The sequence below is a fragment of the Poromitra crassiceps genome (assembly GCF_964638095.1).
Source record: "Poromitra crassiceps genome assembly, chromosome: 12".
Classification (NCBI taxonomy): Eukaryota; Metazoa; Chordata; class Actinopteri; order Beryciformes; family Melamphaidae; genus Poromitra; species Poromitra crassiceps.
In genome coordinates, this window is record NC_139632.1 from 37,699,037 (window position 1) to 37,716,817 (window position 17,781).

At 43.5% G+C, this 17,781-nt stretch overlaps 1 protein-coding gene across 4 annotated transcripts in view; it reads right to left on the minus strand.

Annotated features, from left to right (window-relative positions):
• The window catches only part of LOC310786712 (NACHT, LRR and PYD domains-containing protein 3-like), a 43,649-nt gene that overhangs the window by 10,421 nt on the left and 15,447 nt on the right, over positions 1–17,781 (minus strand). For 3 of the 4 annotated variants that reach the window (XM_083647989.1, XM_083647991.1, XM_083647988.1), the window contains 3 exons: positions 14,555–14,707; positions 9,324–9,566; positions 5,576–5,614 (listed from right to left, as the gene is read on the minus strand). In XM_083647989.1, coding sequence (XP_083504115.1) covers positions 5,576–5,614; positions 9,324–9,566; positions 14,555–14,707 — 435 coding nt within the window. The remainder of the gene's footprint in view (positions 1–5,575; positions 5,615–9,323; positions 9,567–14,554; positions 14,708–17,781) is intronic. The other variant, XM_083647990.1, reaches the window with a different exon arrangement.

Below are 17,781 nucleotides of genomic sequence, written 5' to 3' on the forward strand. Positions count from 1 at the left end.
CCTGAATTGCTAATCAAGTGATTTGATTGGTGTGCTGCTTGATGGTGTCTCCTATAAAAGCAGGCAGCTCAGACTGGCTGCCAGAGAGCCTTGTCATCCTCACCTGGAGAGAGCTGTGGACTGGTGTTGTGGAGCTGCTGGCTCCCATGAGCAAAGGAAAGTGGATCATTTTTAATAGTTGTGGCCTGGACTGTTTTAACCCTGACCTTTTAATGAAAAGATGGACCTGTTTTATAAAGAAGATTGTCTTGAGTGAACAGTGTACATTGGACTAACCATTCTGCTGCAAAGTGGATTAATTATTTTGAGGACTCAGCCTGGTGGGAGGAAGATCCATTCATGTTCAGAAGAAGAGCGGACCTTCCCCTATCTACCAGCCAAGGCCTATTGAGGTGGGTGGAAACTGAACTAACTGGATGCAAACTGCATTGTTGGCCTGCGCCCTGTTACTAATCTGCCTCTCTGTGTAGAGCCAACCGGACCCAGTCGGCTGTGGGCCTGGAATGCGGCCTGGACTCAACCTACTAAGCACATTTTCAATAAACTGTTAAACCTTCTCTGGACTTGCTGTGGTGGTTTCTAAACTGGTCACTCTTAGAACCCTTTTTATGCTGTTTTGCAGCTCATATCTTAACACTAACGCCAGGTGTAAATGAAATCAGGCTAATGTGGTCAAGCACTATCCGATTGCAATCTGATCACAGAAAATGCATGTTCGTGCCAGGTGTAAATGGTCTCTATGTTACTGCATGCTGCAGATCGCTCTCTGGGTCTGGGACCAATCAGATTAAGGCTGATGTTTTTTCATGCATACCTTCACCAAATCCTATGAAAATAAAATCAGCAATGATTTTGTTTAGCTGGTGCTCAATGAAGCATGTCCCAGCAGCCATGGAACCCAATTGTATTAATAATAATAAATATAGCTGCAAGCGGCGACGGTAGTCCAAGTAGTAGCAGCAGCAGTAGTAGTAGGGGCGGCTGTAGCTCAGGAGGTAGAGCGGGTCGTCCACTAATCGCTTTGGATAAAAGAGGTCGGTGGTTTGATTCCCGCCTCCTCCAGTCTGTGTGTCGAAGTGTCCTTGGGCAAGATACTGAATCCCAAATTGCTCCTGATGGTGTGCCAGCACCCTGCGTGGTAGCCTGCCGCCATCGGTGTATGAATGGGTGAATGTACCTACTGATTGTAAAGCGCTTTGGATAAAAGCGCTATATAAATGCAGGCCATTTACCATTTACCATAGTAAAAGTAGTAGTAGCAGCAGTAGTAGAATTAATAGTAGTAGTAGCAGTAGTAATAGTATTGGTGGTAGTACAGTAGTAGTAGCAATAGTAGTAGTAATAATACTAGTAGTAGTAGTTATAGTACCAGTAGTAGCAGCAGCAGTAGTAGTAATAGTAGTGGTAGTAGTAATAATAAATCATAATAAATATAGCTGCAAGCGGCGATGGCGCACTTCAAGTAGTAGTAGCAGGAGCAGTAGTAGTAGCAGTCATAGTAATAGTACTAGTGTAGTGGTGGTAGTAGTAGTAGTAATAATACTAGTAGTAGTAGTCGTAGTAGTAATAGTAGCAGTAGTAGTAATAGTAGTAGTGGTGGTAGTAGTAATAGTAGGGGTGGTAGTAATGGTGGTGGTAGTAGTAGTAGCAGCAGATCTAGGTATCTCAGGATCTGCACTCTCCTAGTTTGCCTCCCATCTCTCTAACTGCAAATACCAGGTTATATGGCGAGGATCCCTATCCAGATCCTGCACTCTTAGCACTGATGTACCCCAGAGCTCAGTCCTGGACCCTTTGCTATTCCTTCTCTATATCAGATATCTTGGCCATGTGATCGCATCTCATGGCTACTCTTATCACTGCTATGCCGATGACACTCAGCTCTACCTCTCCTTTACCCCCTCAGACACCCAAATCGAGGCACGTATCGGTCCATGCCTCAAAGACATTGGTGCCTGGATGTCTGCCCACCATCTCAAGCTGAATCTTGGTAAGACAAAGCTACTCTTCCTCCATGGGAAAGACTGTCCTCTCACTGACCTTTCAATCTCAATTGACAACACTACTGTGTTTCCCTCACGAACAGCTAAGAAGCTCAGGGTGATCCTTGACGACCAGCTGTCCAACTCGACCTGCATCGCAGCAACTGCTCGCTCCTGTAGGTTCTCCCTGTACAACATCCGCAAAATCCATCCGTTTCTCACAAGGGAAGCGACACAACTCCTGGTCCAGGCATTTGTCATCTCCCGCCTGGACTACTGCAATGTTCTTCTGGCTGGGCTACCTGCCTCAGCCATCCGACCGCTTCAGCTCATTCAGAACGCTGCAGCCCGTTTGGTGTTCAACCAACCTAAATTCTCTCATGTCACTACTGGCCTACAGGGCAGTCCACATGACAGCCCTCCGCATCTGCAAACTTACGTGCTCCTTTGGTCTGGATTCATGTCTTGTTGGCTGGATTTTAGATTTCCTTACTAACAGATCTTAACAGGTTAGGGTAAATGGGATTCTGTCTAGTTTAATATCATCCTCCACCAGCTCGCCTCAGGGTTGTGTTTTATCTTTTTGCTGCTTTATATCTGCTTTTTTCCTTGTATACCAATGATTGTCGTTGCCGCTATGCTGACAGATTCATTATCAAGTATGCTGACGATTCTATTATCGTCAGCCTGCTCGACGATGATGAAGTTGGCCACGGCCAGGTCATTAACGACTTTGTATCCTGGTGTGAGGATGCCTTTTTACAGCTCGTTTCCAAAACGAAAGAGATGTGTATTGACTTTATACGTTCTCCCGCTGTTCCCCAGGGAAGTATTGTAGGTGGTCAGACAGTTGACCTGGTCACTGACTATAAATATCTGGGCACACTAATCAACAGCAAGTTGAAATTCGATCTAAACACTGATATGCTGTGCAAAAAAGGTCAACAGCGCCTTTTCTGTCTCAGGAAACTTGCAAAGTCCGCTCAGACGATGTCCATCCGCTGAGCTCAGAGTATGAGCCTCCGGCTCCGTGCTCCCCTGGCTAGGAAGAATAGGTACAAAAATTAATTTGCGCCTGTTTCCATTAAAGCCCTAAATGCTAGCAAGACTAGAAGGTAAAGCCTTTATGATGATGATGTTCAGTTTGGTTGAACTCATCTTATACTGGCATATAAGTAGCAAATCTGTGAATCTTCTTTGGTCTTCTGCATTCTTTTATACAATATGTATTATTGTAGCATTTTTTATTTCTTGTAATGTGTAGCGCTGAGTGTCAAAACGACCACTTTGGCCTTTGGTCTGCTGCGTTCTTTTATACAATATGTACTATTGTAGGATTTTATTTCTTGTAATTGTGTAGTGTTGAGTGTCCTCTGCCGAGAGAGCTTGTCGACAGATCGTCTGTGGTGCCCCAACGACCCTCCGGGGTTATGGGATAGGTGAAGGTGAAGGTGAGTGTCAAAACGACGACTTTGGCCTATATAGCCTTGCACTTTGTACTGGTCACTTTAAACCACACTGGCACTTTAAACTGCTGCTTTGTACTTATATTGTGTTTAACTGTGTCTGCACTTTATGTTTTTATCCAGGATGTTGCGTGATGTTATGCCTGTTTTCTATGTTTTTATGTTTTCCTGCAACCCAAAGTGCCCTTCTGGGACATACGAATAAACTTGAACTTGAATCTATGGTCAAGTTCCAAACATCGCATCGCTCCCTCCGCTCCTCCACCTGTCCAGATCGCCTCGCCCCTCCACCGCTACGTGGGCTCAAAAGTCGCCTCGTTCCTGGCGCCACAATGGTGGAATGAGCTCCCCCCTTCGCTGCCAATCCTTCTAAAAAGTCATCTTTTCAGGCTACACCTGGGCCCTTCTTGAACATATTTAATTTTTTAATTCTTTATTTTTTTTTACTAATGCTACATGTTACTTATTCCTTCTCAAACTACTTCCTACATGGTGCTACTCTAGTCTATCAAAATGCCTTAGCTGTCACTGATTGTGTTGCATAGTTGTTTTCTGTATTGTTGACAAAATGTGATATGTAAGACAGTCGCTTTGGACAAGCGTCTGCTAAATGACAATGTAATAGTAGTAGTAGTGGTGGTGGTAGTAGTAGTAGTAGTATTAAAAATAATAGTAGTAGCAGTAGTAGCAGGGGCGTATGCAGAAATTGAATTATAGGTGGGCCTGGATCAAATTGGGTGGGCCTGGATAGGAAGGGGTGCAGATGCCCGGCCATCATTTGACCATCATTTGACCATCATTTCAAGTAGAATGATACCACCCAAGCAAGAATATTTCAAGTGTTTCAAGTGCTTTACTGAAATATTTGGACCATATAATGATAATACAATTATCTCAACCTTAAAAGGTTACATATAGGTGCCAAATGTTGCATACATGAATGCTTATACTTGTGTGTATACTGTTACTTTATACAGAAATTAGAACCACTGATCCATATACTGCTGTGAGTTTAAAAAATAACAACACTGAGGCTGCTGCTTCAAGTTTGAACAAGACGCCCTCTGGTTTATTTATCCAGAGAGAGAACAAAATTCCTAGATGTCATGAAGTTGTCATGCATTAGACTCTGGAGATGATGTGCCCTGCGTTTTTACAAAAGTAACAAAACCATTGGCTAGCAATGCAGCAGCAAGTTTGCCTCTAGAAAACAACCAATTAAAAAAAAAAAAAAAAAAAAAAAAAAATTTGGGTGGGCCAGGGCAAGAAGTGGGTGGGCGTGTGCCTACCCAGGCCCACCCGTAGATACGCCCCTGAGTAGTAGTAGTAGCAGCAGTAGTAATAGTAGTAGTAATAGTTGGAGTAGTAGTAGCAGTGGAACTGATGACATCACTCACTGATGACATGACAATTGCAACATCATTGAGTGCTTGAGTGACATCACTGGTGACATCACCAATTCTATACACCCAATAGACCCCTGGGAGTTAGGCCCCCTCTGGCCTGGAACACAGTGGTCTCCAAAGCCTCCGGGACACACTCAAATGTATGTATGACATCACCGATGACAATCACTGATGACATAATCAGTGATGTCATCAGTGACACCATCACTGAACTATAGCCTTGTGTGTGCGAGTGAATTTATGACATCACTGATGATGTCATCATTGGGACAGACAGAGAAACAGACAGAGTCCTAGCTCCCTTTTGTAGATATAGGGATCTCGGCTGCTGCGCGGCCTCACCCATCCTGCAGCTCGCCAAGCTGGTCCTGCAGCTCGCATGCTGCGTGGCCTTGCCCGCAGCTCAGCTGCTGTGTGGCCAATGAGACCAGCATCACTGATGATGTCAGATTTATGACATCACTGATGATGTCACAGTGGGATTTCATCAGTGGGATTTATGACATCACTGAAGATGTCACAGTGGGATTTATGACATCACTGATGATGTCACAGTGGGACAGAGAAACAAACAGACAGAGCCCTAGCTCCCATTTATATACTGATGATGATGATAGATGCACAACTGATTCTCCCTACTTATACTCCCACCACTTGTATAGCCTCTGACTGATGACATTATCACTGAAGACATCACTGATGGCATCATCACTGAACTTACCCCATATGCTTGAGATCCGGTCTTTATCTTCGTGCGCGACTGTGAGATACAGACACAAAATAGTGCACATTTAGTCAGAGTTGATATGTGCACAAGTGCACAAGGTTAATCTTTACAGTAGGCCTATTCGAAATATACCACTCATATATAATTCACAAAAATAAGCCGTGCACCTATCGGGCTTAATGTAGGCTACAGGACAGTCAATCACACAATGGTCACTTCTTTTATTAAATCTTAAATAATAGCCAACACTATGTCCTCTTTATTATATCATGCACAAAAAACACCTATTGCTGATATTCATGTTAGGCTTCCTTCAATGATGTTTGTATCAGTTTATCTGCAGCCTACCTTGCCTACCATTTATGTTATGAATATTCCAGTAGGCTACAAATATGCCCCCAGACCTCCACACATCAAGCTCCAGAAGCCACCGCTCCCCATGCAAGATGAGTGTGTGACCCGCCACGTTTTCATCACGTTCTGATGTGCTAAACCGTGTAATAGTCGAGGCAAAACAAAGAGTATTGAAGGAAATAATTTACATTTTTACAACAGCGCTGCCGCCATTTTGGCCTGGAAAATCACCTCTTTGGCATGATGTCTCTCCTTCAGGCCAAAATGGCAGGTCTGCTGTGCGCGATGGTCCCCGGCCCGGCCCTTCTTACCAATCTAAGTTCTTTGGTGGGAGGTAAAGGTAGTGTGCTTTAGCTCTCTGAAATGAGGCAGATAGTTTACTCACCTATTTTCAGAACAACTGTAACAATAGCCCCTTTCAGACATGAACTCTGGATCAGCTCAGGGTTGCTTCCCCTGAGCATGACCCGGGCATTACTGTATGTGAAGTGTACCCTTTCAGACATGAGGCATTGTTGCTTTCACACATGTGGAACACCTCTTGGTGTAGAGTAGAGAGGGGACGCACTACTGATAACTGCAGACAGCACATGCACTGTGGCAAACAGGGACGTAACTACAGTTTCACTCTCCTGTTAGTTCTCATACTCTTTGTTTTGTTCTTGGTCTGGATTTACTACGAAAATGACCGTTTGACGTAACTTTGGATTATTATTTCATCACGTGGTGGGTACATCTCATTAACCACCTCATGTAGTACGCAGATGATCTGGTGATTTTTATGCCTCCGCCGGCGATAGCAAGGCCGGAGGCATTATGGATCCGGGTTGTCCGTCCGTACGTACGTATGTCCGTACATACAGTACGTCCGTACGATGTTCGTTAACGCGATATCTGAGGAACGCCTTGACGGAATTTCATCAAATTTGCCTCAAACATCGACTTAGACTCAAGGATGATCTGATTAGATTTTGATGGTCAAAGGTCAAGGTCACTGTGACCTCTCGAACGCCATTTTCCAGCTTGTTAACGCGATATCTCACGAATGCCTTGACGGAATTTCATCCATCTGCGCGTAGTCAGTGAATTCACTTATTCTAGTGGTGCCCAATTTGGGGCCCGCGGGCCAAACTTGACCCGCGCTCTTTTTTTTTTGGCCCGCCATGGATTTGGGGGCCACCGGGCAGTTGCCCGACGTGCCTGATTATGCAGTCCGCGCCTGAATGGAGATGTCGGGACTCTTCTATCTACGATTAACGTTAATTTTGTGCAGCTGGTATTCTCTCTCCCCGACTCTATCACACGGGTGTGAGGCATTGCTATCTGAGGATTGATTGCTCCTGATTGGTTGGCTGAATCACCTGGTTGGGGGGCTCTGATATTTGATCCCTCCCCAGTCACTGGCTTTACACCAGCTCAGCAAGATGGACAGATCATCATCACGGCAGTGGCACACTGACAAAAGAAAGTTTAGGACGGAGTGGCAAGACGAGTATTTTTTTACCGAAGTAAATTCAACAGCGGTTTGTCTCATTTGCAGACAGAGAGTGGCTGTTTTGAAAGAGTACAATATACGTCGCCACTACGAAACTGATTTTCAAAGTACCCTGAGGATTTTTCAAGTTGTGAATTAAGGCAAATTTCTCTCTTGATTACAAAGGTGGAAAATACAACTGTTTTTAACTGGATGTTTACTGATTAAATGTTTAAGCTCCCCACAAATGCAGATGTTTTTTTAAATATATAACCAATTGCAAATTACTACAATTACCAAACAGATAAAAAGTAGATTATTATATTGAAATGTTATTTTAGATTTAGAATGTTAATTTTCTATAAAACACAATACATTTTAATGTAATTCCACAACGTTTATTTTTGGCCCTCGGCCCTCCACCCAGATTGAGCTTTGGCCCTTCATGGGAAATAATTTGGGCACCCCTGACTTATTCTATGAAATGTGTTGTGTAAATAAAGTTGTCTTTCCTTGAATGCAATTCATGCAACACTTCGCTGCTCAGAAAGTCGGCAGATGCACTCCGCGGCGTAGCCCGTTTGGATATTAAGCTGAGTCCGCCCACCCAGGTCAGTTACAGCATGCGCCGGTAGCAATTAACGAGTGCACCTATCCTCCCTGCTCAGCGAGCTAGCAGACGGACGGAGGGAGGTCTAACCTGTGTGTGTGGTGGTGAGCGGCAGGCAGTGAAATTTAGGCACAACATTCAAATGAACGGCTCTCAAGTAGGACTCGGTTCCCTTCGTTCATAGCAAAGAGCCGTTCAATAGATTCAGATCGTTCGCGAACGTCACATCACTACTCCACACGAGTGAAAGTGATCAGGATTATAGTCTAGCAGATGTCAAACATATCCACCAACTCAAACTGGATTTTTTAACGACAGAAATCCAGAACGACTGGATCTCTGCCCTTCAGGCTTATAGACAGTCTATATTATTGTCTCTGGACAGCGTTTCACAACGCAACGTAACACCTTGTTGTTATCGTTTGGCCAAGCAGCAGGTGCAGCCAGAGAGCCGCATGTTGGGGAGATGAGAGAGAGTCTACGTTACAACCTGGATTATTTTGGATGAGAAAATGTCAAACTGGTGAGTGGAAAGCTGGAAAGTGGAAAGTTTGCAAAATGCTCTGGAAGGAGTCACGTTTCCTGCATTTCCTTGGCTATACTGCAGCGTGCCACCCAAAAGCTCAGGCTTCCTCGGATTGCCGTGCAGATGACCAGATCGGCTCGCAGATCAGCTCGCAGATCGGCACGCAAATAGAGTGGACATGTATAGGCTCTACGGGGCAGCGCTAGCGCTGGCCCAAAAACTCTGCACTGCACTGAGAGATTAAACTAATATGAACCCAGCACACACTCTTGTGAAATGTGCCGACACCAAACAGCGTCTCCTTCGTGTGACCATAACATAACTGCAGTCTGTTATTCCTTAAATCTGTGTTTGTTACTGGGGCAATAATAATTAGGCTTATGCCTCAACTACATGCAGGATGCATATGATTTTGGCATAAGTGGCATTTTAAGCTGCTGTACCAGGTCCGTTCCTGTGCTGCCATGGTCTGCATCAGTTAGGGTTAGGTTTGTCTTGTGTGTCTACATTTCTACATTGTGCCTCTGGGCGAGTGAACAGAACTATGTAGTTTTGCTTATTTTTTCTTAGTTTATCTTTAGAAAGTTAGTTAATCTTTAGAAAGATTACGTTTTTCTGTTTTACAATGTAATTATTCAGGTTGAGCAATACAAATTCAACTAATATTCAATTTCACTTTCTAGTGACACTTAATTCTGCCCACATCTGCCATCTTCCACCCAATTAATTGCCCCTTGCTCTTATGTTCTGTTCTTCTGTTAATTGCGGTCCAACTTACGGTCTGCGGTCAGAAACTTCTCCCGTTTCTTAAGGATATCATAGAAGATATCTTTGCCCCTGTTGCCAGTTGCATTCAGGCATTCAAAGACTTCCCGCATCTGCTCCTGCTTGGTAATTTTAGATCTGATAACATTGTAGCCTTCCAGCGAGATGACCTCCTCAGACAGGAGTTCATCGAGGATTGGTGCGACCCTGGACACTGTCTGGACCAGCTCAGCCCGGTGTTCATCCACATAGTGCTCTGAGGAGAAAGGGAAATAAAAAACAACTTTATTAGAGTGAACATCAGGCTAAAATCAGCTACACAAGTTAGGGTTAGACTTCTGTTGCACCTGTCTACATTCTATCTCTGGGCGAGTGAACAGAATTATGTAGTTTTGCGTCATTAACGTCATAAAGTGTATGACGTTTAATGACGCAAAACGACATAATTCTGACATAAACCATAGCAGGCCACACAAAGGCTATGTCCTCTTTATTATATCATACACAGTGGGGGGAAATAAAAACATATATTGCTGATATTCATGTCAGTGATGTTTGTATCAGTTTCTCTGCAGCCTACATGGTCACTGTTAAGAATATTCCAGGCTACTCTGCCTAAGGAGGAAGTACGTAGGATGGAGGCATTTTAATTGTGCACAAATGTATTGAGTGCTGTTGGCTATAAGCCTGAACATTAGGGGTATGGCAGTGCTGTAGTCAAGTCACCATATCTTGAGTCCGAGTCGAGTCTCGAGTCCCCAGTGTTCGAGTCCGAGTCACCAAAGTGTCCAAGTCGAGTCCGGGTCATCAAAGTTTTTTTTAAGAATATTTTTATTGCAAGATATCAATGAGCACAGTCCGCATTGATACGTAACAAGCACTCATATTTTCCATTTCTTTTTGACAAGAACAACAACAATATGCGGCTTAAAGAACATACGTTTATGTTTTGCCGGATTTCACATCAATGCGCGAGAGACTTATGCTGGGAAAAACCTGAGTAAAAACCAACATATTGAAATCAGGGGGAAAAAGAGAGTAAACCATATTACTGTTACAGGGTTACCTTCATCCCTCACCTCCACCCTCCACAGACCCTTTAAATGACTCAACACTGGTCCGCGGTCCCCATGCCTTATCGAATACTTTCCTCCTTCCTGGAATTTGAATCTCAGCCTCTCCAGATGGAGAATCTCACCCAACTCTCTCAACCACATCTCAAATGAAGGTACAGCGTCAGACTTCCAAAATCGTGAGTTTTTTTTTCTTGCCAAATACACCGGCCATTTGTCACTGCCAGAGTTCAGGTTCAGAGCAGTGTCATTTGTAAACCCCAGAATGGCCACAAGGGGGTCTAGCGCCCATTGTTTATTATTGCTTTTGAGTACAAAACAAATACAGAAGACCAGAATGAGTGAAAGTTGGGCATGTACTATGGTCTATAAGGGTACCATCTTGAGTCTTACATTTGTTACACAATGCTGATACATTGGGATACATCTTGTTTAGAAGTTGGAACATGATAATCTAATCGACCGACATCACTGCAAATTTGAGAACATTTCGTTAAAAATAGTTCCAAAGCTGCGGGATACACAAGTATGCAGCGCCTGCCCTGTTTAAATACCCAAGCTGTTTGCACCTAAAAGTCTTCTCGGCGGGCTTCCAGGTGGGCGTGACAGCATGTGTGATGGATCAGGTGGGCGTGACAGCATGTGTGATGTATGTGTGTCTCTAAGAATCACAGGAAAGTCAGTTGAATCTTGCAGCGGTGACACGAGGCGAATGCAGCGCTTGCTCTCGTCTGATGCTTAACTGCTCGGGTGTGAACGTGCCACCTGCGGAGAAGTCCGCCTCACCAAGCAGGGACTTTATTACAAAAACTAACAAAACAAAACAAAAAACGGTCTTCATGAATTAGAAGTTCCAGCCCTGGTCTCCAACTTCCGAGTCCAAATGCATGAATGCTCGAGTTCAACTCCAAGTCCAAGTTGAGTCATGAGTCCTGAAAACGGGACTGGAGTCAGAGTCTGGGGCACGGTCTGAATAAGTCATAGCTTGGCTCCAGCACACGTCTGTATTGGTGCCACACTCTGTGTAGTTACTTTTCTTTCGTTCATTTGGCTTTGTCATAATGACCATAGGGTTCTCCGGATAGGGTTGCTACATTTCCTGCAGAAAAATTGGGGACATGCCCCGCAGCAGGGGCCCTGCTCCTTGAGCTCCATGACCACCACGGGCCCGAGGGCGTGGTTGGGGAGCCAGTGGTAGTAAATCATAACTTAAAACATTGTTTCAACAAAGCATTTAGATTCATACTTAAAGCCACAATCAGTAACTTTTTCACCTTAATATAACAGCTTTTTAGTCATTGAGGATGGTTTAGTGACTTGTAACAGGGAGAATGTCACCTCTATTGGTCACACACCGCCCTCCAAAGGCCTCTCCTGGGACTAAGCAGTTTCCTGCCTGCGTCCCGGAGGCAAGATGTGCGCATGCGCTCTACAGCGGAGCGTTGTGTTCCTGGAAACAAGGAAGTAACTCGATTCGGATTTGCTACGAAAATGACATTTCACGGAACTATGGATTATTATTTCATCACGTGGTGAGTACCCGATGTCACAACATGTACATAGAGCTTTCTGGTGCTGTGTTTTGTTGACTTTTAACGGCGATATCGATATCGATACTATTGCACGCAGAGGGTGCAGTTTCTCCAATAGCAAAACTTGGAAAAGTTACTGATTGTGGCTTTAAATGTTTAAGTGCTTAATTAAAAATTAACTTGTATTGTTTTAAAACGGGAAGCATGATACGGGACGATTCCATATTTTAAGGCACGGGTGGCAAGCCACTGGATCATAACTTTGTCTCCAACATTAATGAATTATAGTTATGTTTTAACAGCGAACGATAAATAATAATAATAATAATAATAATAATAATAATAATGTTGGTTATGTGGTGACCACAATGGACTACCAGCGAACCCTAGTGTCTTTGTCTTTAGGAGAAACAGCATCAGTGTTCCCTGTCCTGTCAGGAATTTGGAATGAATCAGAAACATGTGGTGTATGATGTGAGTTGTAGAATAATCAGAAAGATTTCTCATTCATAAAATGCAGCAAACAATTTACTCTCTTCAGTAGTGCTGATGGTAGCTGATGGCAGGGGTGGAAGGAACGAATTACAACTACTCACGTTACTGTAATTAAGTACTTTTTTTGGGTACTTGTACGGTACTTTTAAAAGTAATTTTTTCAAGTCTGTAATTTTACTCTTACTTAAGTATGGATTGCACCATGTAATCTACTTTGTTACTTTTTAAATCATACTGAGTACTGAGTACAATTTTAATTAATTCAATCCAAACATCCAAACCTTTGATCTGCATTTTACGCAACCAATAAACTATCAAGTGATCGCAAACGGGGCAATGAAAACCATGAAATGGGGGGGGTGGGGAGACGCCCACAGGTTAGATGTTGTTTTCCGGCATGACCGGCAGAGATGGGAATTTCAAGCCGGTCGTAGGTAGGGCAGCGGCCGTTTGGTCCATTAATTCCCCCCCCCCCCGCCAGTCTTTCCCCTCTGATCTGTCCGCTGAATTCGTTGTCAAGTGCCCTGTCTCTGTCACTGACTCAAGCCTGTGTGCAGACGTGAGTGACTGTCTAAATAACACTTTTAATTTGATTAAGGATTGAATCACGTGCATCACGTGTGACGCGACACGCCCCCTGTTCACTGCTCATTTGATAGGCCTAATTAATTTAATTTGGTTGCGAACTTGCGTGACAGACCAGTCGGGACACAGGACTCAGGAGGAAGCGACATGATGCTGAACCCTTCACCAAAGTGAAAGACAAACCTGAAGCCAAATGCCACCCAAGGTATGCATTGTTCACGGACGCCACGCAAGTCCCGTTCGTTGACATAGGCTACTGTAATCCACTTGATAAAATAATCCCAAAATATGCGGTCTCAGGCAGTGATGAAAGTTCCTTGTGTTCTGTTCCCTGCTCTGTGACATGTCATGACATGTACCGTTGTCCGACCATATTAGGAGGGCATTATGGGGCTATTATATGTAGCCTAGGTGACCATGGGTATAGAGCATTGATTGTATATATTAGGTATAGAGGCTAGTCTACCCAGTGTGGATATTCAATGTGTATTCCGTAAATAAAACCAATAAAAATAAGCCCAAATAGTTTGCAGTGCACAATAAATGTGTTTTCACAGCAATATAAAATTGAGAGAGGGAATTATGACCTGTTTAACGCCTAACAGCTTGGTATAGGCTATAAAAAATACTAATGACAAGATTTTTGTTTCAATCAAAGCAAATATTTAAATGAAAATACAACCATTAATTTCATAATAGTTGTTTCCACTGATTCAGTATCAGTACAGAGCACATCTTGAAAAGTCTGGAAACAAATCATAGTGGTGTAAGGAGAACAGTTACTCGGTATGTGAATAACATTTATTTTCTTTATTGTTGGAAAAAGTGTTGCTGAGTGCTGATGTCTGTGCTGCTATTATTATTTTACTTGCATGTCATGTGGGCCCTATTCCTTTTCAAATAAATGCACAGCAACAGCATCAGCAGGTTTTGTTTATTGGAGGCGAGGCTAATCCTTCTGTTCAGAAATAAAACAGTCACAGACTCACAGTTAAGCAATAAAAAAACAGTTCTGTAAAAAAAAGGTGAAATGTTCATCCTTCTAGCAAATCTAGGTAAATTTCAGACTTGAAAGCAGTGTCCTGTCTTCCCTGAGGTGACATGCAAATTAACTAGATTCATATGATCAAATGTTTCCTGTCCTCTTTAAGAGTCAAATGCTTACCAGTATTATTAAAAATGAATAACATCTGGGGGATGAGCAAACCTTCAGCAGGTGTGACTGACAGACCCCTCCCACCCACCAGTTTTCAGTTATTTAGGGTTTTGCTCCCTGTTGATACTAAGAAGTGATTGATCTTTCATTCATATCATTTATTAGAGAAATATGCTTTGTTGAAAGTGTATAATGTATTTTTTACATGGATCTCCCGTTTCAAGTGAATGCCTGTGACAGCCTGCTATTAAAAATCGATGGTTAAAAAAGTAACTAATACTCTGAGTAGTTTTTTAGAAGAGTACTGTTTACTTTTACTTAAGTATATTTTTAACACCAGTACTTTTACTTGTAATTGAGTAATATTTCAGTAAGGTAACAGTACTTATACTTGAGTACAAACTTTCAGTACTTCTTCCACCACTGGCTGATGGTAGCTGATGGGTGATCGGCCCTTCAAGGTGAAGAGTTGCATTGACAACGCCTCCAGTCTGTGCGGTGGTTGTCCTGCTTCCTGCTTCCATCAGCTTTGTACCAGCATCTCCCACAGTTTTCTCTGAATGGAACAGACAAATGGACAAACACATTGTTGATGTTATTTTCATATGATTTGTTGATGTAAGCAATGTATTAAAAACACCACCCTTATCCTTTAAAGTAGGGATGCACCGATCGATCGGCACGTGACCGGAAATGGCCGATTTTCACGTGATCGGCCTCGATCGGTGATCTGTTCCGGTCACTCTAAATAGCCGATTCTGTGAGCCGATTTTCACATGACGTGCGCGCACCCCAAAGCACCGAGACAGGCACCTAGCCACCACACCACACACGCCAGCATACCTTCCTCGTTGTGGATTTTTTTCACCGTCAGTGAAGTAGACAAAGCTCGCAGTTTGTCACACATGCAAGTCGAAAATAAGCCGTGGAGACAGAGGTGCGGCCGTGTCCCGCTCGGCTGGAGTCCAGTCAGAGCGGCTCGCTTCACCTCACTGGCCCCCCTCTCTCTGCTCTCTCTCCCCGGGAAGCGGTGCTCCAGCAACCCGCCACCGCGCACAGCCGGCTTGGCGAGTGTGTCCAGTATAACCATTCCCCGACCTGCTTTTCCATTCCACATCAGCGCTGCTGCCTCAGCCTGTCAAGTCATGTTGTAACGTGACGTGGATACAGGAGAGACTATTTGTTTCGTATTGCAAATAGAACGACATGAGAACGACGGACATAATAATAAAAATGCATCGGACTCACAAGTGTGCAACGTTTTCTGTGCGTGACGATATTTTTTCGGATGGCAGATAAAAATACGCATACCAAACTTCGGACTGTGTGTAAACTCCGCCTGATATTCAGACTGAAGATCGTTACTGTAACTCATAAACTCATTTCCCCTCTACTCAAGAGGACTGGTCTGGAGCCAGTCTATAAACTCCTTGTCCATGGATCATTTTGATGTTCTGTTGCACCTGTTTTCTTTTGGAAAAGTAAATGCATGATAGCTGTGGGATATAGGCTATTGGATTTAATTACATTTTTGTATTCATTGTATTTGCACAAAAAAGCTCTGTCCAGTAGCCTAACCTGGAACACTTTTATTTTGAGATGTGTTTGAGTGAGAAGGTCCTACTTCATGCAAATGATAAGAATTGTTTATTTGTTTATTTGGATCCCCATTAGATGTAAGAATTGTTCTATGAATCTTAATTTTTAAACATAGTTACAAAAACGTTTGTGTAAGCTGTCAATTGTTGTTTTTAGAAAAAAAAATCGGACTCGGCAAAAATCGGTATCGGCAAGTCAGACTATTCAAAAATCGGAAATCGGAATCGGCCAAGAAAATGGCAATCGGTGCATCCCTACTTTAAAGGAGAATTTCGGTTTTTTACACCACGGTCCTCATTTCCAGTTTAGAATATGATGTTTTACTCACCGAAATAGTTTTGCGTCATTCGGATGCCCAGGGAAGATTTTGAGCTCCGAGTACACTCTTCAAACAGGCTAGAACCGCTAGAACGTGAGCCCACGGGGCATTCTGCACGGCAGTGCACGCGCTCTCTAAATGACACTTTTTCTGTCAGATCACGGTTCATTATGGTTGTAAATATAATTATCTAGCTAATAGCTACAAGCTAGGCTAACAACAACACCGGAGTCAGCGTTGATCTGCCCCGGTGGGGTTACAGTGCGTATCGTCCCCCTTCTGTGGTTTCTCTGAAGAAGTGGTTTCACAGAGGGGGACGATACGCACTGTAACCCCACCGGGGCAGATCAACGCTGACTCCGGTGTTGTTGTTAGCCTAGCTTGTAGCTATTAGCTAGATAATTATATTTACAACCATAATGAACCGTGATCTGACAGAAAAAGTGTCATTTAGAGAGCGCGTGCACTGCCGTGCAGAATGCCCCGTGGGCTCACGTTCTAGCGGTTCTAGCCTGTTTGAAGAGTGTACTCGGAGCTCAAAATCTTCCCTGGGCATCCGAATGACGCAAAACTATTTCGGTGAGTAAAACATCATATTCTAAACTGGAAATGAGGACCGTGGTGTAAAAAACCGAAATTCTCCTTTAAAGCAGTGGTTCCCAACCCCCAGGGCGTTGACCCATAGACGATTCTAGGCTTTCCAACCAGGGGTTGCACCTTCACGGTCCGAAGTTTACCCCAACTGGGGGCTTTCCAGGGGGGGCTGTGCCCCTCTTGGACAAAGAAATTGTGTACATTTTAAAGTCTTGAAGGAAGAAGATCCCGCACACTGCTCTTGCTCAGCATCACTTTTTATTAAACAGACACGTTTCGGTCCACTGGACCTTTGTCAAGTGTTTGACAGCATTTCTGCCACAATGATCTTAAAAAGACAATGCACCACCCTTGACACCCCTCCATCCATGTGTTCACAGGTGTAGCACAATCAGTCTCTTGTGGGAGTGTCTCTCAATCATTGACATTAAGCATTTGTCACCTTGAAGAGACCCAAGACAAATTGAAAGAAGTGCAACATCACAACCAATAAACATAATTATGCCTGCAGTAATTCACATATACTATATTTACATTAATATTTACAGAATGAACGCAACAGATGAATGAAGACATCGGCCTTGCAGCTTTCATAAATCATTCAAAGGTGTGCCACATGTATCTTGAATGCTCCACCAAACAAGATATTGTACACCCAAAAACGTCTTAGAGCATGACATGCCATGGGATCTCATCATTCAATCTTTTAGGGGATAACGTTTGCAAGTTATAAATCCAGAATAATTCTCTTCTGTTCAGAATGGCATCAATGTTACCACCTCTCTCAGGCAGTCACTTTCTCAATGCCTTGGAATCTGAATGATGTGATGTGATGTTTAAAGTCATTGAAAGGTACTGCTATGGGGTAATCTGCAGGAGTTCACAAGACTTCTTAATGAAAAAGATCCTAACCTAAAGTTTACTGTAGAATTTGCTCCAGACAGAGTCCATTTCCTGGACATGTGGGTTGTGAAAACATCTGGGGCCCTATCTTCCCAAAAGCGGTAATTTAGCGTTTGCGCTCGTTTAACGCCCTGCGCAATGCAAATTGGGGGCGGGCACAAGCGCATGCCTGTTATAATTGTACTGGGTATAGGCCACATGCCAAAGCAGGCGTT